Source organism: Euleptes europaea, chromosome 12, assembly GCF_029931775.1.
Source record: "Euleptes europaea isolate rEulEur1 chromosome 12, rEulEur1.hap1, whole genome shotgun sequence".
NCBI lineage: Eukaryota > Metazoa > Chordata > Lepidosauria > Squamata > Sphaerodactylidae > Euleptes > Euleptes europaea.
The window spans coordinates 8,885,488-8,911,933 of NC_079323.1; the positions used below are offsets into that span (position 1 = coordinate 8,885,488).

Below are 26,446 nucleotides of genomic sequence, written 5' to 3' on the forward strand. Positions count from 1 at the left end.
TTCCCGGACACCACGCTTTACCAGCCTGCTTCTCCTGAAGGCAGGCTCTGAGACACACACACGATCGGTTCCCTGCGTAGGGTTGCCAATTTCCAGGTGGATAGGGTTGCCACCCTCCAGGTACTGGAAGAAATCCAGACAGCACTCACACAATATATATTAAAGTACTAATTTATAAAGGTGAAGGAAGGTGCAAAAGTGAACAATATATACAACAAGGTAATAACCAGATACACATATAGATATCAATAGCAGTCCAGCAGCAAAAAAGTTCAATGTATAAATATCCTGGGAGTCAGGTAAGTCAACGTCAATTCCTGAGTGTCCTGAGTAACAGGTAAGAAAATTTTTATACTCAAATATGGACTTCTTTAGATGTTGTAAGTTGCTGGAAAGCGGAGTCCCAGGCAGGAGCCACGGAGGGAAGCTGTTAGGACGTGTTTAGATGTTAGGACCCTCCAGGTACTAGCTGGAGATCTCCTGCTCTTACAACTGGTCTCCAGCAGATATATAGGGTTGCCAACTGCCAGGTAGTAGCAAGAGATCTCCTGCTAATTCAACTGATCTCCAGCCGATAGAGATCAGATCACCTGGAGAAAAATGGCCGCTTTGGCAATTGGACTCTATGGCATTGAAGTCCCACCCTTCCCCAAACCCCACCCTCCTCAGGCTCCGCCCCAAAAATCTCCCACCGGTGGCGAAGAGGGACCTGGCAACCCTACCGATATAGATCAGTTCCCCTGGAGAAAATGGCCACTTTGCCAATTGGACTCTATGGCATTGAAGCACCTCCCCAAGACCCACCCTCCTCAGGCTCTGCCCCAAAAACCGGTAGCGAAGGGGGACCTGGCAACCCTACAGTTGGGACCTGGAGATCTCCTGGTATTACAACGCATCTTCAAGGGGCAGAGATCAGTTCACCTGGAGAAAAGGGCAGCTTTGGAGGGTGGGGGGTATGGCGTTATACACTGCCGAGGTCCCTCCCCTCCCCAAAGTCCACCCGCCTCAGGATCAAACCGCCCTCCCCCCCAAAAAAAAATGCCAGGAATTTCCCAACCCGGAGTTGGCAACCCCTCTGAAGACATTTTGGAAGTGTTCCATCAAACACTGACCGGAGACTTCAACAGAAATACTCACTGAAGTGCAAGCCATTTCCCCGTCACCACCCTTTCTGACATAACGAAGGTTGCCAACCTCCAGGTGGTGGCTGGAGATGTCCCACTATTACAACTGATCTCTAGAGATCAGTAGCCCTGGAGAAAATGGCTGCTTTCGCCATTGGACTCTATCGCATTGAGGTCCTCCTCCACTCTCCAAACCCCGCCCTCCTCAGGCTCCACCCCCAAAATCTCCAGTGGGGCTTGGAGGGTGGGTCTCTAGGTCCTAATCCACTAGGCCACACTAGCTCTTCCTGAATAGGGTTGCCAGCTGGTAGAGCTAGTGTGGCCTAGTGCATTAGGACCTCGAGATCCACCCTCCAAGCCCCACTCTGCCTTGAGGTTCATTGGGTATGCTTTGGCCACTCGGTACAACACTCCTTGGTAGAGTTGCCAATCTCCAGGTGGGGCCTGGAGATCTGCTACTATTACAACTGATTTCCAGATGACAGAGATCAGGTCCCTTGGAGAAAATGGCCGCTTTGGAGGGTGGGACTCTATTGCCCTATACCCTGCTGAGGTCCCTCCCTCATGAAATCCTTCATCTGTGTTCTGAAGTGGTATAGTCCTCACAGGACCATCCTACATACTTCTTTTGACTGTGTATATCAGCTACTAAACAAGAAATAATAATGACCCACATTTCCTGTAATTAAAAAAAGAGAGCAACATTTCATGGCACTTAGGAACTTAAATAGCCATCCCATTCCAATCAACTTCTGTTTTCTTAGTGTTTTATTTCCACCGTAAGGGAATGAAAAGGGAGATGCCCCTGTGATTTCCTTTTATTTTGAGGGAAGGCAAGGGAAGAAAATGGTCTGGGAGAGTGGAAACCTTGTACGGTAATTTGTTTTTCTTTTTAAACCCCCATGAGAATTGTCACGGCTTAGTGGTAAACCTTACAGAAATGGAAATCTGAAGTCCATCCTGACAGACTGCGAGACTATTACAGACCAGAGCTGTAAAGGGAAAACACCTCTAACCTTACTTCTTCTTTGACTTTCACAGCAAACTCACACAGCTATACCCTAGGATGCCTTTATCAACACTAAAGTAAGCTTAACCACCAGAGCATTCAGCCTTCGTCACCAGTTACCTGGGAGGAGGAGGAGGAGGAGGAGGAGGAAGAAGAAGAACTAGAAGAAGAAGAACTAGAAGAAGAGCAGTAAACACAGAGTCAAAGAGTTGGAAGGGACCACTGGGGTCATCTAGTCCAACCCCCTGCACGATGCAGGAAATTCACAACTGCCTCCCCCCTACTCCCCCAGTGACCCCTAGTCCATGCCCAGAAGATGGCCCCAAAAAATCCTCCAGGATCCCTGGCCAATCTGGCCTGGAGGAAAATTGCTTCCTGACCCCAAATTGGCAATCGGCATTACCCTGGGCATGTAAGAAAGGGCCATGAGAGCAAAACACGGACATAACCTATCCTGCCCTCCCTCTCATGATCTGCCTTTCACATCAGAATGCCCTGACCTGGATGGGCCCAGGCCAGCCTGTTCTCATCTGATCTCAGTTGCTAAGCAGGGTCAGCCCTGGTTAGCACTTGGATGGGAGACCACCAATGAAGTTCAGGGTTGCTACGCAGAGGCCAGCAATGGCACACCACGTCTATTTGTCTCTGGCCTTCAAAACGTTGCTGGGTCACCATAAATCAGCTGCAACTTGACATCATTTACAACTAATAATGAAGCGCAAGACACTGCATTCTCCTGGATTGAATAGGGATCTGAGATTCCTGTCTCATGACCAATGCTGATTTCTCTATACCTACTACCCCATCTGCATATCACACCTAATCCAATCATGCCTGCTAATATCATTTACTTGCTTTTGCCACTGGGTGTGTGAATTTATTCTTCTCCACTTAAGGATAGATGGACTCACATTTTAGCTGTATCTGAAGAAGTGAGCCGTGACTCGTGAAAGCTCAGACCCTACCGGAAATTTTGTTAGTCTTTCAGGTGCTACTGGGCTCTTTCTCTTTTCTACTGCTACAGACAAACTAACACAGCTACCCATCGTGGGGGGCGGGGGGGGCGGCTTTGATTTCCAGATAAAGGATATTAGGCAACAAGTGATGGGGAAAGACCTTCCCCTGCCTTAGGACTATGGAGATCTACTTCCAGACATATCAGGCACTACTGATCTAGACAGACCAATGGTCCGATTCAAAGCACCTTGTTATCTTCACCCACAGGATCAGTCTGCCGTCCGTCTATGGACATTTATGCATGGGAGTTTTGCCTGAGGTTCGTTGCTCGCTAGACCCACACTTTCCTGTTGGGAATCTACGCACCAGCAGTCTCCAAGCTCAAATCAAGTCCCCGCCCCTTTAAATGCTGCTTTGTAATTGGCTTACTTTGTAGCACTTACTGTGAGAGAAACCCCCCCCCAAAGAAACCCAACTGCCAAATAAAAAAGCATTTTACGAAGAAAAAAACAAAAAACAGAGCAATCTGAAAGGAGGGCGGGGAGAAATCCAAACCTCGCTTTTAAAAAGCCTTACTTCTGCTCAGAAAGAGCTCTGAGGAAGGAGGAAGCATTTGAATCCCCGCCTCTTTGCACGCTGCTTTGCAATTGGCTGCATGCTTTCTGTGAGAGAAACCAAGTTTGGGTGTCCCACGCTTTGCCTTATGCACAGGGATTTCAGGGGAGCTCAGGGGAGAGGGAAGAATCGGGTTAACAAAGGTACAGGAAGTCTCGGGATCTGTGAGGGCTGGCAGCGAGCTCATCTCTAATGGACGGAAAACTCATGCATAACTCCAAGGAACAACCGAGACAGACTGGGGGTGAACGTGAGTGAAAGTACCCATGCACCTATATACACCACCTATATTTTTCTCGGCCAAACCTACCACTGGCCTTTTCTCCACAGGATTTCCCTTCCAGAACCATCTGTCAGGCCCCCCAGTACCCATCTGAATCCTCTCCAATTCAACACGAACGTGCGCAAATGCATTCCAGGAAACGATGCGGAAATTCAGGGACAGTTCCTTCCCAATCCACTTCCGCCAGCCAAAACAAATCAAGAAACAGGGTCACCGTTCTTACCTTGGCTGTTTTGTCTGTGGAATGGTTCTCAGAAGACTGGTTCCCCTTGTCCTGGTCTGTGCTTGTGGCCCATCTGTCTGGCGGCCCATTCGAAGCAGCGGTCTGGAATTGGGGAAGGGAGATGTTTCAAATAAAGGAAAGAGCATTCGGCAAAACAGCATCAGCCGTAAATGAAGAATGCCACTGTTGGAAGCTGAGTTGCACCTTTATACACCCATCCACTCTGCTTCTGATTGTGTTATACCATTGAACAATTTCCTGTATCGGTGCCAGCAGCTTGGAAGAAGGTGGGCTATGGAATCCAGTAGGAAATTCCATTCTTACAGACATGGAGGATACAACATAGAATCCAGCAATATTTCAGTTAAAAGAAGAAGAAGAAGAAGAAGAAGAAGAAGAAGAAGAAGAAGAAGAAGAAGAAGAAGAAGAAGAGTTGGTTTTTATATGCCGACTTTCTCTACCACTTAAGGAAGAATCAAACCAGCTCACAATCAAATTCCCTTCCCCTCCCCATAACAGACACCCTGTGAGGTAGGTGTGGCTGAGAGAGCTCTAAGAGAGCTGTGACTAGCCCAAGGTCATCCAGCTGGCTTCACATGTAGGAGTGGGGAAACAAATCCAGTTCACCAGATTAGCCTCCGCTGCTCATGCGGAGGAGTGGGGAATCGAAACCGGTTCTCCAGATCACAGTCCACCGCTCCAGATCAGAGTCCACCGGATCCGGCCCTCAGGCCTTATGCTTTATACCCCCCTGCTCTAACCACTACAACCCACTGTCTTTCGACACTACTCTCTTATTCATCAGACTCTGGCTCCTTTCCCAGTACTGTTTTTGCCCATGTATTATAAAATATTCAGCCAGTGTAGGTCCCAGTAATGCGTGACCCACCAACAGTTTAACCAAGTCCATTTCATCAGATAATAATTACAATGCTCTCAAGTTCAATCAGCGATATTCCTCACACGCTGATGAATTAAACGGCTGAGCTGCATCTGCGCCGGCCTTTTCTGCAGCAGCCATAATTAAAACGTGGAAAAAAATCGAAAATTGCATTTTTGGACAATATTCATCACCATCTATACATCAAAATGGCCATAAAAGTCTAGCGCATCGGCAAATGTTAATACTACAGTCACATGGCCTGCTAAGGAAAAAAAAAACGTCTTGAGTCTATATGTGCTTTCCCACATTCCCTCGGTTTTTGCAACAATCCAGCAGTATTTATTTATATTATAGGTTTTAATTTTTAACTATTTGTTATTCTGATATTGTTTTAGCTGAAACGTTGTGTGGATGTGAGCCGCGAAAGGGCAGGATAAAAATTTAATAAACAAACAAACAAATAAATAAATGTGTAAAGGTGTGCTCTCAAGAAACACCACTCAGGAAGGTTATGTCTTCCATGACGAACCCAGTAGGGGGCAGCCTTTGCACTCTCTTAAACATCCCAGAATGCAACCTATTTTTACCTTCCTTAGGATTCGATGGCCATTTATGCAAGGTCAGTTTTGATGCTCGTTCAAAGCTCTTTTTTTAAATGCGACTTTTAAAATGCCCGTCCACGGTCCCGACGCAAAAGGAGCAATCCCACCACTCCCCACTCGCCTGCTCCTTCGTTCCTGTTTGCATAGCCGTTAGCACGTGCATAGCTAACGCGCCGCTATTATTTTGTATGGTTCTTTCAGGGGATTCTTCGTGGCAGGGGCGGAGCAAACACCAAAGGTTGCGTTAAAGGAGCTCTTAAGTAATGTGAAGCATTAAGGTATGCGCCGGCTTTGCAGTCACTTCCGGAATGACGGTTCAGCATGAAAAAGTCAAAATAATATGCAATCCAGGGGCAATTCAGCCTGGAATGCGCTGCTAATTACCAAGCATAAATGGCCTATGGGCGCCAGCAAAAACTGAGCATGCCAACTGTGTAGCCTCACATCTATTGACCGTATAGTCCTGTGGCGGAGGCTGTTTCTTGCGCTGAGGCGCTGAGGAGTCACCATTTGTAATGGCCTGATCCAGTGTCAGCTGTAAGGCCTCTGGGGAGAAAGGCCCTCCACCTAGGGTTGCCAGGTCCCTCTTCGCCACAGGATCCAATTGCCGAAGTGCCCATTTTCTCCAGGCGAACTGATCTTTATCAGCTGGAGATCAATTGTAATAACAGGAGAGCGCCAGCTAGCACCTGGAGGTTGGCAACCCTACCTCCACCCAAGAATTCAACCCAATGTTTCAGTCATCGTGGCTGCCCTCTTTGAGCTAGATTCAAGTCCAGGAGCACCTAAGAGACCAACAAGATTTTAATTCTCCTGAAAAAAAAAGCGGTCACGCTGGACTGATAAGAGGAATGGAGGGTGCGGTGCTAAGAAGAAGGTGCCGCTGAGTCGCCACTGACTCATGGCCACCCCACCCACAGGGAGGCAAGAGATGACCAGAGGTGGTTTGTCATTGCCTTCCTTCCTTCACACAGGAATAGGGTTGCCAACCTCCACGTGAAACGTGATTGATTATGATCTAGACAACACGTCCTGTCATCCTTCATTGTGGCTGTTGCTCGACTTCCAGCATACTAAAATATCTGTCATCCTTCATTGTGGCTGTTTGCTTGACTTTTAACATACTGAAATATAGTCTGAAAAGACATACAACTGATTCCCACAAAGGAAATATTCTTCCTATATAACTACTGGACATATTGGACTTACATCTGAATGGACTTGAGAGGTTTCCAAGTCCTGAATATGCTGGATTGAGATATATTACTTACCTGTATCTTGTTGTATTATATTGTATATATTTATTGTCACTTTTGCACTTTATTCACTTATAAAATTAAGCATTGCATATATTGTTTCTGTGCTGTTTTGGTTCTCCAACCTCCAGGTACTAGCTGGAGATCTCCAGCTATTACAACTGATCTCCAGCCGATAGAGATCAGTTCCCCTGGAGAAAATGGCCACTTGGGCAATTGGACTCTGTGGCACTGAAACCCCTCCCCTCCACAAACCCCACCCTCCTCAGGCTCCGCCCCAAAAAATTCCCGCTGGTGGCGAAGAGGGATCTGGCAACCCTACATAGGAAACCCAGTCTTTCTTGGTAGTCTCCCATCCAAGTGCTAACTGTGACCAATCCTGCTTCGCTGCCAAGCTCTGACAAATTCAGGCTGAGCTGGGCTGTTTGGGCAAGCAATCCTAAGCACGTCCGAAAACTGTTGCCTTTTAGCCACTCTCAGGCAAGTGTCTGTAGGACTGCAGCTATGGTTGCCAACCTCCAGGTGGTAGCTGGGGATCTCCCGCTATTTCACTTTGGGGGAAATCGGCGCCATAGGATGAACTCTCTGTGACGGTGTGGCTTGACTTATTTTGATTTGGATCCTTTGTTCCTATGGAATTGGAATGAACCTTAATTCCTTTTGAATCCTTATTGGAATCATTTGCTTTGGTTGTATGGAAATTTATGTGTGCATATATTGTATTGTATTATATATGATTTGGAATGAAGGTCTTAGTACCGTATTTGGTTTAATGTGAATTAATTACAAATTTTTGAGCCACATGCTGTTGTTCTCAAACCTCCAGGTGGTAGCTGGGGATCTCCCGCTGTTACAAATGATCTCCAGGCAACAGAGATCAGTTCACCTGGAGAAAGTGGCCACTTTATATGGTAGACTCTATGGCATTATACCACATTGAAGTCCCTCCCTTCCCCAAACCATACCCTCCTCAGGCTCTGCCCCACAAATGTCCAAATATTTCCCAGCTCAGAGCAAATAACCCAAATATCTTCTGGGAGGCTGTTCCAGAATATAGGGGGCCAATGCAGTGAAGGAAAGAGCCCTCCCTGAAGCCAGATGCATTTGGCAAACTGATGGAACCATCAGAAGTTTATTGAATATAAGAACGTAAGAAAAGCCCTGCTGGATCAGACCCAGGCCCATCAAGTCCAGCAAGTCACACAGGGGCCAACCAGGTGCCTCTAGGAAGCCCGCAAGCAAGACAACTGCAGCAGCATCCTGCCTGTGTTCCACAGTACCTAATATAATAGGCATGATCTAAGATCTAAGTTGGTGAGGATCCATATATAGAGAGACTTCTCACAAAGCACCCTCAAATCTCGGACCAAACTACAATTCCCAGGATTCTCTAGCAGGCAGGTTATTTAAATTGCCGTGAACGTGGTGAGGGAACATGGCACTCCCCCGTTCCAATTTATTTTTATTTCATGTTGAATTTCCTTCCAAGCTGCAGTGAACTAACAGTTTTAAAAATAGCACCATATTACAGAACATCTCTCGCTATATTAATTCCGCCGCGTAAAAACAAACGATAAATTGTCATACCAACTGAGGTTGCCATTGGATGATTATGTTAAAGATCGGTCACAGCGCTAAGCGTGGTGAATTAAGGAAATGTGCATATATTTAATGGATTAATATAATTTTGCACATCTATGGCCGATAGTTTGTTCCTTAACAGCACGCTGTTGAAAGAATGTTCTTTTGGCATTTCTCGGTGACAACAGAAATCTGTCAATGAATCTATCATCCCTGCTAATGAAAAGCTCCTACGACTTCTCGGCACTAGGAGATATTGACTTTTATTAAATTAACTGCTTTGAAACGAAATGCTGTACAAATCATTAAGACATTTTAAAGAGCTACAGGGGAAAAGAGCAAAACACACAGCCACCCATGCCTAATTTCACAGCATATTAATGTAAATTAATTAATTTGGCAGATATACCACGACTGCCGAGCCCCTCGAGATTAAGGCGGGCACATAACAGAATGCGACGAGACTAGGAGACAATGAGTCACACGCCTGTATACAAAGTTAGAGGCTGGAAGTGATCAAGTGGAAGTAATTGTGGAACTCCCCGCCCCAGGATGTTACGATGACTGCCAGCTTGGAAGGCTTCAAGAGGGGAGTGGACATGTTTGTGGAGGAGAGGGCTATCCATGGCTACTAGTCAAAATGGATACTAGTCGTTATGGATACCTATTCTCTACTCCGCATACCTGGAGTGGTGGAGGCTAATCCGGTGAACTGGATTTGTTCCCCCACTCCTACACATGAAGCCAGCTGGGTGAACTTGGGCTAGTCACGCTCTCTCGGCCCCACCTATCTCACAGGGCGTCTGTTGTGGGGAGGGGAAGGGAAGGGGATTGTAAGCCAGTTTGATTCTTCCTTAAGTGGTAGAGAAAGTCAGCATATAAAAACCAACTCTTCTTCTTCTCCAGGATCAGAGGAGTATGTCTCTCATATTAGGTGCTGTGGAACACAGGCAGGCTAACGCTGCTGCAGTCGCTTATTTGTGGGCTTCCTAGAGGCCCCTGGTCGGCCACTGTTTAAACAGACTGCTGGATTTGATGGGCCTTGGTCTGATCTAGCATGGCTTTTCTTATGTTCTTAGGTTCCTATGTGATGATAGCTTCCAACTTGGAATGCTTTAAAAGGGGAGTGGGCATGTTCATGGAGGAGAGGGCTATCCATGGCTACTAGTCGAAATGGATACTGGTCATGATGCATACCTATTCTCTCTAGTATCAGAGGAGCATGGCTATTATATGAGGTGCTTTGGAACACAGGCAGGATAATGCTGCTGCAGTCATCTTGTTCGTGGGCTTCCTAGAGGCACCTGGTTGGCCACTGTGTGAACAGCCAACTTCAACAGGGTAAGTGAATACAACATGGTAAAACATAGAAGGGGGCAGAGTATGCCTCCCCTCACGGGCATGTTCTGCTGTCATTACAAAATAGACCCCTAAGCCTCTGCTGAGACATGGATTTGGGGTATATGTGCTTTAGGTGTTGATCCTTCCTGCTGTATCATATCCAGCTGGACCTGAATGGGTAATCTGAATGCACGCTGTAACCCCATTCGTACACACCCAATCATGCAGGTTTGGGGATTTAAGTCCTCATAAAAAGGGAGAGCCATCTCCGCCAATTCCCATCTCACACTGCTCTCCTCTGCTTTGCCCTGATGCTGTTGTTGAGGGTCTGTTGACCCCAGGGAAGAAAATGAGGGGGTGCAGTGGACTATAGCAGGAGAAGGAAGACAGAACTGTGGGGAAGGGCTATGGCTCAGTGGTACAGCATTGTCCCAGGTTCAGTTCCCGGCATCTCCAGTTGAAAGGACCAGGCACAAGGCGATGGGAAAGACCTCTGCCTGAGACCCTGGAGAGCCATGGGCAGGGGGTGTGGCTCAGTGGTAGAACCTCTGCTTGGCATGAACAATGTTCCAGGTTCAATATCCGCCATCTCTAGTTAAAAGGACCAGGCAGCAGGTGAAGGGAAAGACCTGTGCCTAAGACCCTGGAGAGCCACTACCAGTCTGAATAGCTAGGGTTGCCAACTTCCAGGTACTACCTGGAGATCTCCTGCTATTACAGCTGATCTCCAGCAGACAGAGAACAGTTCACTTGGAGAAAATGGCAATTGAAGTCCCTCTCCTCCCAATCCCTGCCTTCCTCGGGCTTTTCCCCAAAAACCTCCTGCCGATGGCAAAGAGGGACCTGGCAACCCTATGAACAGACAATCCCAACCTTGATGGACCAACGGTCTGATTCAGTATAAGGCAGCTCCATGTTTGTTTATGTGTGTTTAATGTCCTGTTCCTAAAGTCTGTGGAGGGTTAGTTGTTGTGCCATACAACTGTTTCGTGTGATTTCATTTCTTGAGGAAAATAGTAAACTTTGCATGAATTACAAACTGCAGCTCATGTCAGTAGACCGGATTATTTATGATTTCCTCTGTTAAATATAGTGAAGATTATGTTATTTAATTATTTATTCCATTTATACCCCCCCCCCCGGGGGGTGCACAGGATCATGGCAGAAATGTGGTTCCACCATCATTTGGTTCCCATGGTATTAAATTCAGATTTACAAGCGTACAAGCGTGCAAACGGTGACCAGCCTCTGCGAAAATGGAAGGAAGCAAAATCTTAAAACGAGTCCGAGTAAATTGGAAAAGAAAAGACAAAAAAAAGAGGGGAGAAAAGTCATTAGAAGTAGTAAGCATGACTAATGACTGTAGGACTATCGGGGCAATATTCTAATTCATAAAGACAACGCGCACCTTTCTTGCTTAGCTCAACCTGTTTAAGGCCAGATATATCGATCACTGCCTGCATGTGTCAATTACCATAACAACGTGGCACTCTTGTTTGCCTGTGTCATTTTTCATCACATCATTCCTTCCTAAAGCCCCTACCCAAAAGAAATTTGGTTGCTATGATAAGGACGTTCTTAAATTAATCCGCATTCGCTGGCTTCGCTCTAGCTGTTTTCTGCCGAGACGTAGGGACAAACAGGGACTTGGGAGGGGTTGTTTTGCAGGGAGGAAACTTCTCCCCAGAATCTTAGGAGTGGCATAAAAAGGTTCAGGGGCCAGAAGGCACATTGGGCCAAAAGAGGCATTGGGCGATTATTTGAGTTGCCAACCTCCAAGTGGTGATTGGAAATCTCTCACTAGGGTTGCCAACCTCCAGGTACTAGCTGGAGATCTCCTGCTATTACAACTGACCTCGAGCCGATAAAGATCAGTCCCCCCGGAGAAAATGGCCTCTTTGGCAATTGGACTCTATGGCCTTGAAGTCCCTCCCCTCCCCAAATCATACCCTCCTCAGGCTCCACCCCAAAAAACACCAGTGGCAAAGAGGGACCTGGCAAGCCTATCTCTCACTATTCCAACTGATCTACAGACGACGATCAGTTCCACCGGAGAAAACGGCTGCCTTGGAAGGTAGAGTCTAGGGCATTATACTTCTCTGAGGTCCCTCCTCTCCCCAAACCCAACCCTTCTCAGGCTCCACCCCCAAAATCACCAGGTATATCCTAACCCAGAACCGGGAACCCTAAATTGATTGCAGATGGAGAGAGCTGGAATAGAAGAGAGATATGGTCTTCGCCACAGAGACTGGGAGAATTCATAGAGTGTCACTTGACGCAGTGACATCACTTCTGGGTCCCCACCCGGAAGTGATGTCATCGCATCATACAATGCCCCTCCTCCCCATGTTCCACCCCCAAAGATTTATGGGAAGCCAAGGACATGGTTAAAGATAGGACATTTTGGAGGACTTTCATTCATATCGTCGCCATGAGTCGGAAGCGACTTGACGGCACTTAACACATACACGCAAGGACATGGTGACCAGAAAGCAAGGGAATGCTTTTTTAAAACTGCATTAGCTTAAACCATGCCACTGGATTTTGCACAAAGCCTAGAATAAAGAAGACACACGGTGGCTTCTTGCCACAGCGGAGGCCCAGAAAGCTCTAAAGGCGTCCAGTCTGGCTCACAGCGCGGAACAGATTGTTCAGTCCGTTGCTCTGCAAACTACATCCCTAATTCAGAGACAGAATTTAACATAAAGAAGACAGGTTAGACAAGTGAATCGATCTTCCAAGGTTAGCACAAGCCCTTCTGAGGAGTACGGGGTTTGTGCCAGCAGAGATCTTGAAGAGTGAAAGAACTAGGTGGTTGAAACCATTTCAGTGGGGCCCAGAAAACAGGCGTTGAGTGTAGGGTTGCCAACCTCCAGGTACTATAGGGTTGCCAGGTCCCTCTTCGCCACCAGCGGGAGGTTTTTTGGGCAGAGTCTGAGGAGGGTGGGGTTTAAGGAGGGGAGGGACTTCAAGACCATAGAGTTCAGTGGCCAAGGCGACCATTTTCTCCAGGGGAGCTGATCTCTACCGGCTGGAGATCAGTTGTAACAGCAGGAGATCTCCAACTAGTACCTGGAGGTTGGCTACCCTAGTTGCCAGCTACATGTTGGGAAAATACCTGGAGAAGTTGGGGGTGGAGTCTGAGGAGGGTGGGGTTTGAAGGGGGAAGGGACTTCAATGCCATAGAGTTGGCAACCCTATTTCTTGCTCATATCTGCAGTGATGGGAATAGGGCTTTGGGGATAGGGTTGCTAGGTCGCCCCCTGGCCAGCGGCAGAGGATGCTGGGGGGAGGCTAGGTTTGCCAGATCCAGGTTGGGAAACTCCAGATTTGGGGATGGAGCCTGGGGAGGACAGGGACCTCAGTGGGGTACAATGCCATTGAGCCCACCTTCCAAAACACCCCTTTTCTCCAGGGAAACTGATCTCTGTAGTCTGGGGATGAGTTGTAATACTATGGGCTCCCTGGGTCACACTTGGAGGCTGGCATCCCTATTTGGGAACCTGAGGTTCAAATGAGGACTGAACATTTTACTGGTAAATTATGGGTGCGGCCCTGGTTATGTGACAATGGCTATCCAACTCATTTCAGCCATACACCCCCATGTTTGGGGTGCACCAACAGAGGCATAACATCCAAATCGCAAGATGTCATAGTTCCACTGTACACTGCATTGGTCAGGCCGCACCTGGAGTATTGTGTGCAGTTCTGGAGGCCTCACTTCAAAAACGGTGTGGACAGAATCGAGCGGGAGCAGAGGAGAGCGACGAGGATGATCAGGTGCCTGGAGACCAAGCCCGATGAGGAAAGGCTGAGGGAACTGGGAATGTTCAGTCTGGAGACGAGGAGGTTGAGGGGGGACATAGAATCATAGAATAGAATCATAGAGTTGGAAGGGACCACCAGGGTCATCTAGTCCAACCCCTGTCCAATGCAGGAATTTCACAACTACCTCCCCCACACACACCCAGTGACCCCTACTCCATGCCCAGAAGATGGCCAAGATGCCCTCCCTATCATGAACTGCCTAAGTTCATAGAATCATCATTGCTGACAGATAGCCATCTAGCCTCTGATTAAAACCCTACTGGGAAGGAGCACTTACCACCTCCCGAGGAAGCCTGTTCCACTGAGAAACTGCTGTGTTAGACATTTCTTCCTAATATCTAGATGGAAACTCTTTTGATTGCTCTCTTAAAGTATCTGAAGGGCTGTCACTTCGAGGAGGGCAGGGAGCTGTTGCTGTTGGCAGTAAAGGACAGGACTCGCATTAATGGGTTTAAATTGTGGGAGGAAAGGTACCAGCTGGATATTAGGGAAACGTTTTCTTCAGTAAGAGTTGTTTGATAGTGGAATCGGCTACTTGGGGAGGTGGTGAGCTCCCCCTTCCTGGCAGTCTTTAAGCAGAGGCTGGACAAGCACTTGTCAGGGATGTTCTAGGCTGATACTGCATTAAGCAGGGGGTTGGACTAGATGGCCTGTATGGCCCCTTCCAACTCTTTGATTCTATGTTCTGATCTGAAAGGCACGCTAGCTCTCACGTCTACATTTGCCAATGTGCCAGCTGCAAAGGAAGCCAGGAGAAGATCCCACGTCTTTAAGGCTGATGAGCAGGAATTCATCGGATACCTCGTCATTGTCAGGAAAGGTCGATTGAATAGTCAATCGCATCGCTCATGGTAATGAAGTTAAGCCCAATTTAGGAAACAAAGACAACGTGCGACAGAGTGCTTAGCCAGAGAAGCAGCGGGAATAAGATGGCCACACGGTAGGATGCAATTAGTTATCAAAGGAAAGAAAGCCTCCGTCATTTGGTGGAACGTCTAAGATTTCTCTTGCAGACTTCATGTGTTATGGTAGAAGCGCATAATTCTTCAGGAATTTTCTGCAACACACAGAGCCAGTGTGGTGTAGTGGTTAAGAACGGTGGACTGGGATCTGGAGAACCGGGTTTGATTCCCCACTCCTTCACATGAGCGGCAAACCTGAAAAATACTGAAAAAAACTCCAAATCTTTCAGATCCACCCCGCTGGCCTTCTCTGGTTTGGAGAAGGCCGGGGCGGGTGGGGGGGGGGAGATCTGAAAGCAATCCACCACCACGCTGGGAAAACGAGGCGACCTCTGGCGGTCAAGAAAGGCAGGCATAATCAAGACGAAGCACCGGAGCAGTTGGTGTGGTGACCGCGAGGGAAACAGCCCTACCAAGCTTTCAAGAGTCAAAACTCCCTTCATCAGATCTGACAAAGGGAGCCTTGATGCTCAAAAGCTTACCCTCCTAATCTTGTTGGTCTCTAAGGTGATGCTGGACTTGGAGGCAGCAACAGAGCACTGTGTCTGTCCAGTCTCACCTGCCGATTGAGTTTCTGCAAGTCCCATAGCATTTAGCCTGAAGAGGAGAAGACTGAGAGGGGATATGAGAACCATCTTCAAGTACTTAAAGGGCTGTCATACAGAGGATGGTGCCAAGTTGTTTTCTGTTGCCCCAGAAGGTCGGACCAGAAACAACAGGTTGAAATTAAATCAAAAGAGTTTCTGTCTAAAGAGTAGGAAGAATTTTCTAACAGAGCGGTTCCTCAGTGGAACAGGCTTACTCGGGAGGTGGCAAGCTCTCCTTCCCTGGAGGTTTTGAAGCAGAGGCTAGATGGCCATCTGTCAGCAGTGCTGATTCTATGACCTTAAGCAGTTCATGGGAGGGAGGACACCTTGGCCATTTTCTGGGCATGGAGTAGGAGTCACTGGGGGTGTGGGGGGGAGGCAGTTGTGAATTTCCTGCATTGTGCAGGAGGTTGGACTAAATTACCCTGGTGGTCCCTTCCAACTCTATGATTCTATGATTTCCAACCCAAGCTGGCTTTCAGCTTGACCAATATTCTTATTCCTAGCAGGCATTGTGGCAAGAGGTTCTGTGTCGTGACCTGAATTCACCACCCTCTTTTGCCCTTTACATAATAACTTTTGAAATATGAGAGCTACACTTTCCAGAGGAGCAATGAATGACAGAAGAGGGGGGGGATCAGTTTTTGAGGACCTGGAATTTCAGCGAGGTTATCTGTCACTGCCGGCAGTCTGGAAGAGATACAGAAGGACTCTCTAACACCGGCTATCGTGCCATGCCCTTTCAGTAAGAAAAAAACAAACCTGCAGCAGGAAGAGCAGCGGACCGAATCCTACGAGCCAGCTTGAAAATGCAGGCAACCAATCAAGGAAAGCAAAAGGAAAACTCAGCTTTAACGGTTCAGCCTTTTCAGCAGGGGTCGGGGTGACACATCTTTCGCGAGCCACCTTCGAAATGCAAAATCAGGGCAGCTAGGAATATATATGAAATCTCTCTGCAGAGTGCAAACACGGATCAGCTTGCAAGTTGTTTGTTGGGGCAATGCAACAGAAACTGAGGTGTGGGTAGGGTTGCCAACCTCCAGGTACCAGCTGGAGCTCTCCCGCTATCACAACTGATCTTTGGCCGATAGAGATTAGTTCGCCTGGAGAAAGTGGCTGCTTCGGCAATTGGACTCGATGGCATCGAAGTCCCTCCCCTCCCCAAACCCCGCCACAAAAAAACTCCCGCCGGTGGCGAAGAGGGACCTGGCAACCCTAGGTGTGGGAGAGAAACACTGCTGCCCTCTGACCCCCTCCTCTCTCTGTGAGTCTTCCCACGCTTCACATGGCTCTTCATGGAGTCACACGTCTCTACAGGTCTCTCCTGTAGAAACAATTCCTCACGCTCCCATACACACGATGCTGGATCAACTGGCCACTTGGGACAGGGAAAGTGCTCTTGAGATCAGGCTTCTCTCTCTCTCCCTTTCGACTGCAACCTGAAAGTGAACAGAATCTACTTGAATAAATATAAGTTTTACCTTTTGCAACAGACTTAGTGGGAGATTTATTTACTGCACTCAATATAAGAACATAAGAAAAGTCATGCTGGATCAGGTCCAGCAGTCTGTTCACACAGTGGCCAGCCAGGTGCCTCTAGGAAGCCCACAAACAAGACGACTGCAGCAGCACCATCCTGCCTGTCTTCCACAGCACCTAATAAATTCGGCATGGTCCTCTGACCCTGGAGGAATAGGTATGCATCATGACTGGTATCCATTTTGACAAGTAGCCATGAGTACCCCTCTCCTCCATGAACATGTCAACTCCCCTCTTAAAGCCTTCCAAGTTGTCAGCCATCACTGGGGCAGGGAGTTCCACAGTTTAACTATAAGAAGTTAAAGGCCAAGTATTGGCAAAAAAAACTCCTTATGCATATTACAGGCTATTGCTGGCTTTCCCTTTTCAGATATAGCAAGTGAATGTAAGCACCTCGGTCATGTCCCTTTTGAGTAAGCTGTTCTTCCAGAGCCCCTCTGTGACACCAAGTGAATGGAGATATAGCTGGATCTCTTAAGATTAAAATAATGACTTGCTTTGATAACAAGGCAATCGGGGACAGATTGCCCCGGCCTGGATGGCCCTGGCTGGCCTGATGCCATCAGATCTCAGAAGCAGGCAGGCTGGCCTCATCTCGTCAGATCTCAGAAGCTAAGCAGGATTGGCCCTGGTTAGTATTGCACGGCAAACTCTGCTCTATTAACCAAATATCTCAATAGCTGTGAAAACGTTCACCCTCTCTTGCCCGTAATATCTCACTTTCTTTGCCCTCAGTGACACCACCACACAGCCGGCTCTCATAGAGCACCAGGCTCTAGGAGGTCATGCCATCTTCCTCTCACTTTGTGATGCCTGATCGGTTGGCTTCACCCATGCAATTAACCCAGGATCGACGTTCTGTTTCACTTGCCTACATATGCCCTCAGAGACATCAATGTGTAACGATATCTGATTTGCTAAGTATTGTCATTGTGTCACCCTGTTCATTGATTGATTCCCTGATTGGTTGAGACTGCCTGTGGGGGGGGGAGGAGGAGGAGGAGGAGGAGGAGGAGGAGGAGGAGAAGAAGAAGAAGAAGAAGAAGAAGAAGAAGAAGAAGAAGAAGAAGAAGAAGAAGGAGGAGGAGGAGGAGGAGGAGGAGGAGGAGGAGGAGGAGGAGTTGGTTTTTATATGCCAACTTTCTCTACCACTTCAGGAAGAATCAAACCATTTTCTCCAGGGTAACAGATCTCTGTAGTGTGGAGATGAGCTTTAATTCTGGGGGATCCCCAGGTCCCACCTGGAGGCTGGCATCCCTAGCTGCTATCAGTCCCATCTTGTGCATACCGGACAACTATCAGTGTGGTGTAGTGGTTAGGAGTGGTGTTTTGGAGCAGTGGACTCTGATCTGGAGAACCCAGGTTTGATTCCCCGCTCCTTCACATGAGCAGCGGAGGCTAATCTGGTGAAGCCAGCTGGATGACCTTGGGCTAGTCATACTCTCTCAGCCCCACCTACCTCACAGGGTATCTGTTGTGGGGAGGGGAACGGAAGGCGACTGTAAGCCGCTTTGATTCTTCCTTAAGTGGTAGAGAAAGCCAGCATATAAAAACCAACTCTTCTTCTTCTTTGATATAAACACTTCGCTGAAGATGCGGGGCTCGCTGAGCAGAACAGACGCGTATGTTATGCAACTATCAGGTTAGCTGCAACTTTCTAATGGGAGTTCAACTAAATATAACATTGTGCCACAGACAAAATGTGCATTTTCCTTGAAAGAAGAGGTCTGAGGAGCTAGGGCAATTGACAGAGAAGAATTATGGCCGAATCCCCAAACAGCCTGGTCTGGATAATGAATCTGTGTATCCTGGAAGGATGAAATTGTTTATGCTAAATGAGGAAAATTACTACAGCAAACCGTTCTTGCATAAGACATTAGTTCCTCCTCCACTGATTGATTCCCCGGTAAATCTAAATATGATGCATATTTGGCAATGAAATAGATGGCCCACATTTTTTACAAAGAAAATGAAGTCTTTATTAGCTTTAAAAAATAGGAGCTATAATACATTTCTGTTTTCCGTTTTCAAAGATAGGTTAGGTTTCTAACTAGGGATGCACACTCGAATATATCTGCTCTGAATATATTCCTGAAAAATACCTTAGGTTTGGTTTTGTTTTGTTATATCTAGGGTGGTATTTGGGATTCTCAGTATCTAGGCTTATCAATCTCCAGATGGTGACTGGAGATCTCCCGCTATTACAACTGATCTCCAAGCGACAGAGATCAGTTCCCCTGGAGAAAATTGCAGCTCCAGAAGGTGGACTCTATGGCATTATACCCCACTGAAGTCCCTCCCCTCCCCAAATCCCGCCCTCCTCAGGCTCCACCCCCGAAATCTCCAGATATTTCCCAACCCAGAACTGGCCACCCTATCGATATCCAGTTAGAGCTGCCAACCTACAGGTACTGACAGAAAAAATAGACACCACTGTACTAGTACTGCAAAGTAAGGAAATAAGTACAGGAACGACACAACTTGTAAACAAAGTGCAAAAATATCTATTAGTGAGCTACCATCATGTCATCACATAATACAATGTTCTACAACATATATACAAATATCCTATGTCTGCATAGCCAAGGCAGAAAGTTCTTGCAAGTTTTTTACATATAATATTTCCATTAACAGGTAGATGTGATCCTGAAGTTCAAGTGAATTTTCACTTGAACTTCAGGATCACATCTACCTGTTAATGGAAATATTATATGTAAAAAACTTGCAAGAACTTTCTGCCTTGGCTATGCAGACATAGGATATTTGTATATATGTTGTAGAACATTGTATTATGTGATGACATGATGGTAGCTCACTAATAGATATTTTTGCACTTTGTTTACAACCTACAGGTACTGGCTGGAGATCTCCTGCTATTACAACTGATCTCCAGCCAATAGAGATCAGTTCCCCCGGAGAAAACGGCAGCTCTGGCCATTAGACCCGCTGACTGCTTCGGGGTTTCCTTGTGATTGTGGATACCTTTTCCTCCCATCAGAGGTCGCCTCGCTCTCCCCATGCATTTTGCCCATGTTTTCCAGATGCCGTTTTGGCCAGAATCTGGAAAATGCGGGCAAAACGCGTGTGGAGAGCGAGGCGACCTCTGACGGGCAGATAAGGCATGCATAGTCAAAAGGAAGCCCCGAAGCGGTCAGCAAGGGTGATGGCAGGGAAACGTCCCTGCATAAAAGGCCTAAGATTTTCCCTCCCTCTGGATTGCTTTGAGGGCCCCACAGGACTCAAAAATGCCTATACGGTTGTAAAATAAAAATGGTCTCTTGAAAGACTCTCCCCCAGGGTTGCCAACCTCCAGGTAATAGCTGGAGATCTCCTTCTATTACAACTGATCTCCAGGTGATAGAGATCAGTTCCCCTGGAGAAAATAGCCGCTTTGGCAATTGGACTCTATGGCATTGAAGTCCCTCCCCCCCCAAACCCCGCCCTCCTCAAGCTCCGCCCCAAAAAAACTCCCACCAATGGCGAAGAGGGACCTGGCAACCCTACCTCCCCTTTTTTTTAAGTACATTAAATATTACCAAGGTTCAGCTAACCAATGCAAAGTAGCGTCCTTGGGATGCGGAGGGCATGGGATTTTCATGCATAGCAGGTTAGATTCAATAAGTAATCAAAAGTGAAAGATGCATAAGTGAGACAAATGACTCAGTAAGGTTTGCCGAGAAACGGCCAGAGCAAACTAAGCGCCCGACCCTGCATATAGAACTTGCAGGTATCTTTAAAACAACCGCTCCGAGGGGAGAAATCTTTTTTTGTTTTTTAATGAGAAAGTCAGCTTAAGTGTATGCTTGTTTTGGGAAGCTGTTAAAAGTATGAATGTTATTAGGAGCAATGAATAGACCATCCCCCCCCCCACCCCTGGTAGCACCGTCTTCCTGTCAGACACCTGCTGGCAAACCCATTTGCAGAGCTCGGATTTCTATTATTTTCACCAACACATATGTATCTATTATCTTTGTGAAAGGAAAATAATGCACAAGATTGGGAAGCCGGGGCCTTTTATGCTTGGCTGATTCCCTCGCGGTCACCTAGGGTTGCCAGGTCCTTCTTTGCCTCCGGCAGGAGATTTTGGGGGGTGGATCCTAAGGAGGGCGGGGTCTGGGAAGGGGAGGGACTTCAATGCCATAGACTCCAATTGCCAAAGCAGCCGTTTTCTCCAGGTGAACTGATCTCTATTGGCTGGAGATCAGTTGTAATAGCAGGAGATCTCCAGCCAGTACCTGGAGGCTGGCAACCCTACGGTCACCCCTCCAACGACTTCGGGAGCTTGTTTGGATTATGCAAGCCGTTTCCGACCCTCAGAGGCCGCCTCGCGCTCCCCCTGCGTTTGCCCAGGTTTTGCCCATGTTTCCAGAGACCTGTTTTATCTCAAATTTGAAAGCGCGGGAAAAAATGCGCAGAAACGCGGTGGGAGAGCGAGGCGACCACTGAAGGTCGGGAATGGCATAATCCAAACAAAGACCCCAAGTCATTGGAGAATGACTGCGAGGGAAACAGCCAAGCGTAAAAGGCCCAAGACTTCCTCTGTAAAAAATGTTTCCTGTGTCCCTGCAATACACTGCAATAAGGAGCAAAAAAGCACCTTTGACACTAGGCTTAATCAGTCTTTTCTGTATTTTATTTACTTCAATTATACCCCACCCAAGGTGGCTGACATCACTCTCCTCTCCTCCATTTTATCCTCACAACAACCCTGTGAGGTAGGTGAGGCTGAGTGCGACTGGTCCAAGGTCACCCACCAGGTTTCCATGGTAGAGTGGGGATTCGAACCGGGGTCTCTCAGATCCTAGTCTGATACTCTAACCACTTCAAAAAAATTAGTTCTGTAACTGGCCCGTTTTTATCCCATCTTTCCTCTAAGGGGATGGGGGGGCATACATTGTTCTCTCCTCCATTTTATGATCTTGGGTCAGTCACTCCCTCTCGGACTAGCCTACCTCACATGGTTGTTGGGGAGCTAAAATGGGGAAAGGAGAATCATGTATGCTATTCCTGAACTCTTTGAAAGAAAGATGGATACACCAAGTGGTGTAGTGTTTAGAGTGTCAAAGTAGTTAGGGTTGCCAGGTCCCTCTTTGCCACCGGCAGGAGGTTTTGGGGGCAGAGCCTGAGGAGGGTGGGGTTTGGGGAGGGACTTCAATGCCATAGAGTCCGATTGCCAAAGCGGCCATTTTTCTCCAGGGGAGAAAACGCCAATCAACCTTCAGACTACAGAGGCTAGTTCCGCATTGGCGAACCTATGGCACGTATGCCACTTCCGGCACGCGTAGCCCTCTCTGCCGGCACGCGCGGGTGAGCTCCAAAAGGCCTCCCGGGTCGTCTGTGCCCCTCCCTCTCTCAGCTGAGCTCCCCCCCACCGTGCGCTCGCACGCACGCGGCTGGCTTCTTCCTCTTCCCCCCCTCTTGCCCCGCAACAACTGATAGGCGGCGGGGAGGCCAGAGCCCGGGCCTCCTCCTCCAGGCTCCACCAGCAGCTCCTCCTCGCCGCCTTCCTCCTCCTCATCCCCCTCAGGCGGCTCCCAAAAGTCCAGCTCCAGGCTGCCGCCCCCTTCGTCCTCCTCCTCAGGTGCCTCTCCACCTGCCGTTTTCGCCCGCCTCCTCCTCCTTCTCAGGGTGCTCGCGGAGGGCCAGGCGGCCCCTCAACAGCCGCGCGTCCGCCAGATAAAGGCCTGCCATCTCCCGCCGTCCTCCCCCTCTCCCCCACTCGCACACGTCCCTGACTCCTGCGGTAAACTTGTGGGGTAGCCGGAGCCACACTCAAGTCCTCCGGCTCGGGCATGCCTGCGTGGCCTCTGCCTTCTCCCTCTCCGCACCCTAAGGTCGCCCGCAGGCTGGCGGGGTCGCAAGTGTTGGCGCACTCGCCCTCGCTCTCGCCCCTCCTCCCCTGCCCCCGACAGCCAGCTGGGAGGTGCCCGATGCCGCCGCACCAGGGCTGCCGCGCCCGACGGCCAGCTGGGAGGCACCCGATGCCACCGCGCCGGGGCCCAATGTCTCCGCCGTCCCGCGCCGTAGCCTCGCCACCTCCCCAGAGCTGCCGGTAAGGGGGGGGAGAACTTCGGGTGTGCGCCCTGGAGCAAGTCCTGGGTGGGGCCCAGGACACTTTCTTTCTTCCTTACATCCTTCCTTCCTTTCATCCTTTCTTCCCCAGTTCGTTCGTTCGTTCCTTCCTTCCTTTTTCTTTCTTCCTTTCTTCCTTTCTTTCTCCGTCCCTTCCCCCTTTCTTCCTTCCTTCCTTCCCCAGTTCCTTCATTCTCTTTCCTTCCCCAGTTCCTTCCTTTCTCCATCCCTCCCCCTTCCCTTCCTCTACTAGGGCTGCCAACCTCCAGGTGGTGGCTGGAGACCTGGCAACCCTAGCAATAATATCCAGTGGCTGAGCAGAGGACGAGTCCTGGAGAGATGCATGCCAAATACAAACAACTTTTTATTGAAAGGTAAAAGTTTGCATCATTGAAAGCTCTGTTGTTGTGTTTTTCTTTTAACGCAAAATATGTGAATGTATGAGTTGTTTTTTCTAAACTTAAACCTCAGTATTCAGGTTAAATTGCCGTATTGGCACTTGGCGATAAATAAGTGGGTTTTCGGTTGCAGTTTGGGCACTCGGTCTCTAAAAGGTTCGCCATCACTGGGCTAGTTCCCCTGGAGGAAAGGGCAGCTCTGGAAGATGCTCTCTATGGCTAGGGTTGCCAACCTCCAGGTACTAGGTGGAGATCTCCTGCTATTACAACTGATCTCCGGCGGACAGAGATCAGTTCCCCTGGAGAAAATGGCCTCTTTGCCATATATGGCATTGAAGTCCCTCCCCTCCCCAAACCCCACCCTCCTCAGGCTCTGCCCCAAAAACCTCCTACCAATGGCAAAGAGGGACCTGGCAACCCTATTGCTCTCCTCCCAAAACCCCATCCTCCTCATGTAGCAGTTGCAATGATATCCCTCCCTTTTTTGCTTGCTGAGTTTGCAGTTTGATTGAGAGATTACACACCTGTTCAACCGTCCTGAAATTCTGTTGCTTAGATCCACCTTTATCTCGGACAGTTAGTTGGAACAATTACAGAAAAAAAGGCTACATTAATTGCTTTTTAAGAGGTGTGACTGGCCTTCTTATCTTGCTCTATCAGATGTGTCTCCCATGCACCTGCTGCACCTGCTGATTGGCTATTTGCCCTTATGTTGCTTAACTCTTATTTAGTTGAAACTAATCAGATATCTAGAAATAGCAACATGATTGTAATAAATCAAACTTAGAGAAAGATAAGAGGTAGGGTATTTTTTAAATAAATAAGCACTCTTGCAACAAGCAAATTAGTTTTCTCTGGCTGGAAGTCTCAGAAGAAGAAGAGGTGAGATCTCTGGGTGAGATTCTAGGGAAACTTCAATTCTATAGAATCCAATTGCCAAAGCGACCATTTTTCTCCAGCTGAACTGATCTCTATCGGCTGGAGATCAGTTGTAATAGCAGGAGATCTCCAGCTAATACCTGGAGGTTGGCAACCCTGGGGGTGAGAGAAAACCTGAAACCTGATGATATGATTAAGCAATGCTAGGAATGCTGATAACTTATTTCTACAGTAATTGTGGGGTTAATTCTTTTATGCCTTTATTTTTTTTCCTGTCTTGCTCAATAAAAATAATCTTTTCTTTTTTCAATAAAAGTTGATGCAGGTGTCCTGTCTGTCTGGTTTGCTGGTTAATATTTCAGAGGACGGCGCCTTCCTCCCCTAGCACGTTGTATTATCAAAGTTAGAGGCAGAAAAGTTTCTCTAACATGATAAGCCCTGGAGACCTCTGTGGCTAATCAGTGTTTGCACAAGCAAAGCCTTGAGAATGTTTTAGTGCAGACTCTCTAGTAAGGTGCGGGAGGGAATCCCTTGCTACGCCCTGGTTCCACCCCCAAATCCTCAGGAATTTTCCAACCCGGAGCTGGCAACCCCAGCCCCTGTGCCTTTCCTTTTATTTCAGGCTCATCTGACCAAAGGTCTCGAGCACAACGTGCATAAGAGAAAATAATTTTAACATTATAGATTATTAAAAGGTTCAACAGAAGTAACTTTAAAGTCTTAAAATACACGAAACGCTTTAAAATTAAAATCACAATAACCAAACATTGAGTTACTTTACAAGCATAACAGTAACTACAATAATAATAATATCACTAGTTGACAACGGTTTAACCTCGTCGTGCCTTTAAGGAAACTATTATTGCCAGATATTTCGCGACACATTTAGTTATTTCTGGGTCAGCATCACCCAACAGAAATGGGACCACCCAAGAGTCAACAGGAAGATGACATCTTGATAAAATGGGTGCCATCCAGGTGGCCCTGGGTGTAGCCCATCGATCACAAAATAACAGAAGGCGATCTATTGTCTCTATTGCTCCTGATGCACAGACACATAGCCCCTGTGCAAGGTATTTTTAAAATGTGGAGCAGCATAAACAGTTGCCCGCACCCCCTCCAGCAGTCTGAGTTGATACGCTCTGTTCTTGCCGCCTCCATTTTCTACCACTTTCTTATCATCTCCCTTTGCCGCACGCATGCACGCAGCCCGGCTTTACTTATTTCAAAAGCAGAAGCAACCACCGAGAGCATCCATCTCATTTGCCATTGCTCTGATTGATTGGGCTCTCCTAAATCTACATAGATGGGGGTCTTAAATAGCTCCGGGTTCCCAAGGCAAGCCGCCGACGTGAAAGAGATTAAAGGTTTGATTACTACTCAAGGCAGAAGAATTCTCAAATGAGGGTTTTTATTGCTGCAACCTTTTAACAAGCAGGCAGTTGAGCTAAGGACAAAGGAGTAATTACAACGTTTGTAATAGCTGGATGCGGAGGATGGGTAAGCAATCCCAAGACAAGTGGCAATCGAAATATGCGTTTCCACGTATTCTAATTCATCTGCTTCTAAAGAAAAGAAAGACCCTGGAAAGAAAGACCCTGGAATTAAGAGAACTGAAAGACAGAAACAGTTTCCAAATTGGACACAGGGTTGCCAGTCACCAGGGGGTGGCTGGAAATTACTTGGGATTACAACTGATCTTCGGGCAACAGAGAGAAAATGGCTGCCTTGGAAGGTGGACTCTATGGCATTATACCCCACTGAAGTCCCTCCCCTCCCCAAACCCCACCCTCCTTAGGCTCCATCCCCCAAATCTCCAGGAATTTCCCAACCCTAGTTGGATACCTTTAGGAGCACCATTGTCAGAGATGAATAAATAAGAACATAAGATGGATAGGGTTGCCAGGTCCCTCTTCACCACCGGCAGGAGATTTTTGGGGCGGAGCCTGAGGAGGGCGGGGTTTGGGGGGGAGGGACTTCAATGCCATAGAGTTCAATTGCCAAAGTGGCCATTTTTCTCCAGGTGATCTGATCTCTATCGACTGGGGATCAGTTGAATTAGCAGGAGATCTCCTGCTACTACCTGGCAGTTGGCAACCCTAAAGATGGACCCTGCTGGATCATTTAGTTCAACATCCTGCTTCACACAGTGGCTGACCAGATACCATGGAGTCCAAACAAGCAGCATAGAGGTCAAGGCCTTCCCCATACGTTGACTCCTAGCACATCAGAGATTTACTGCCTCTGAATATGGACCCTTGCCTGATGCCAGGTCCTACCATTGGCTGTTTTAGAAGGGAAATATAA

General features: G+C 47.8%; 1 protein-coding gene across 1 annotated transcript in view; it reads right to left on the reverse strand.

The window, feature by feature from the left end:
• The window catches only part of DLG2 (discs large MAGUK scaffold protein 2), a 970,480-nt gene that overhangs the window by 833,264 nt on the left and 110,770 nt on the right, over positions 1-26,446 (reverse strand). The window contains exon 4 of the mRNA XM_056858113.1: positions 4,212-4,313. Coding sequence (XP_056714091.1) covers positions 4,212-4,313 — 102 coding nt within the window. The remainder of the gene's footprint in view (positions 1-4,211; positions 4,314-26,446) is intronic.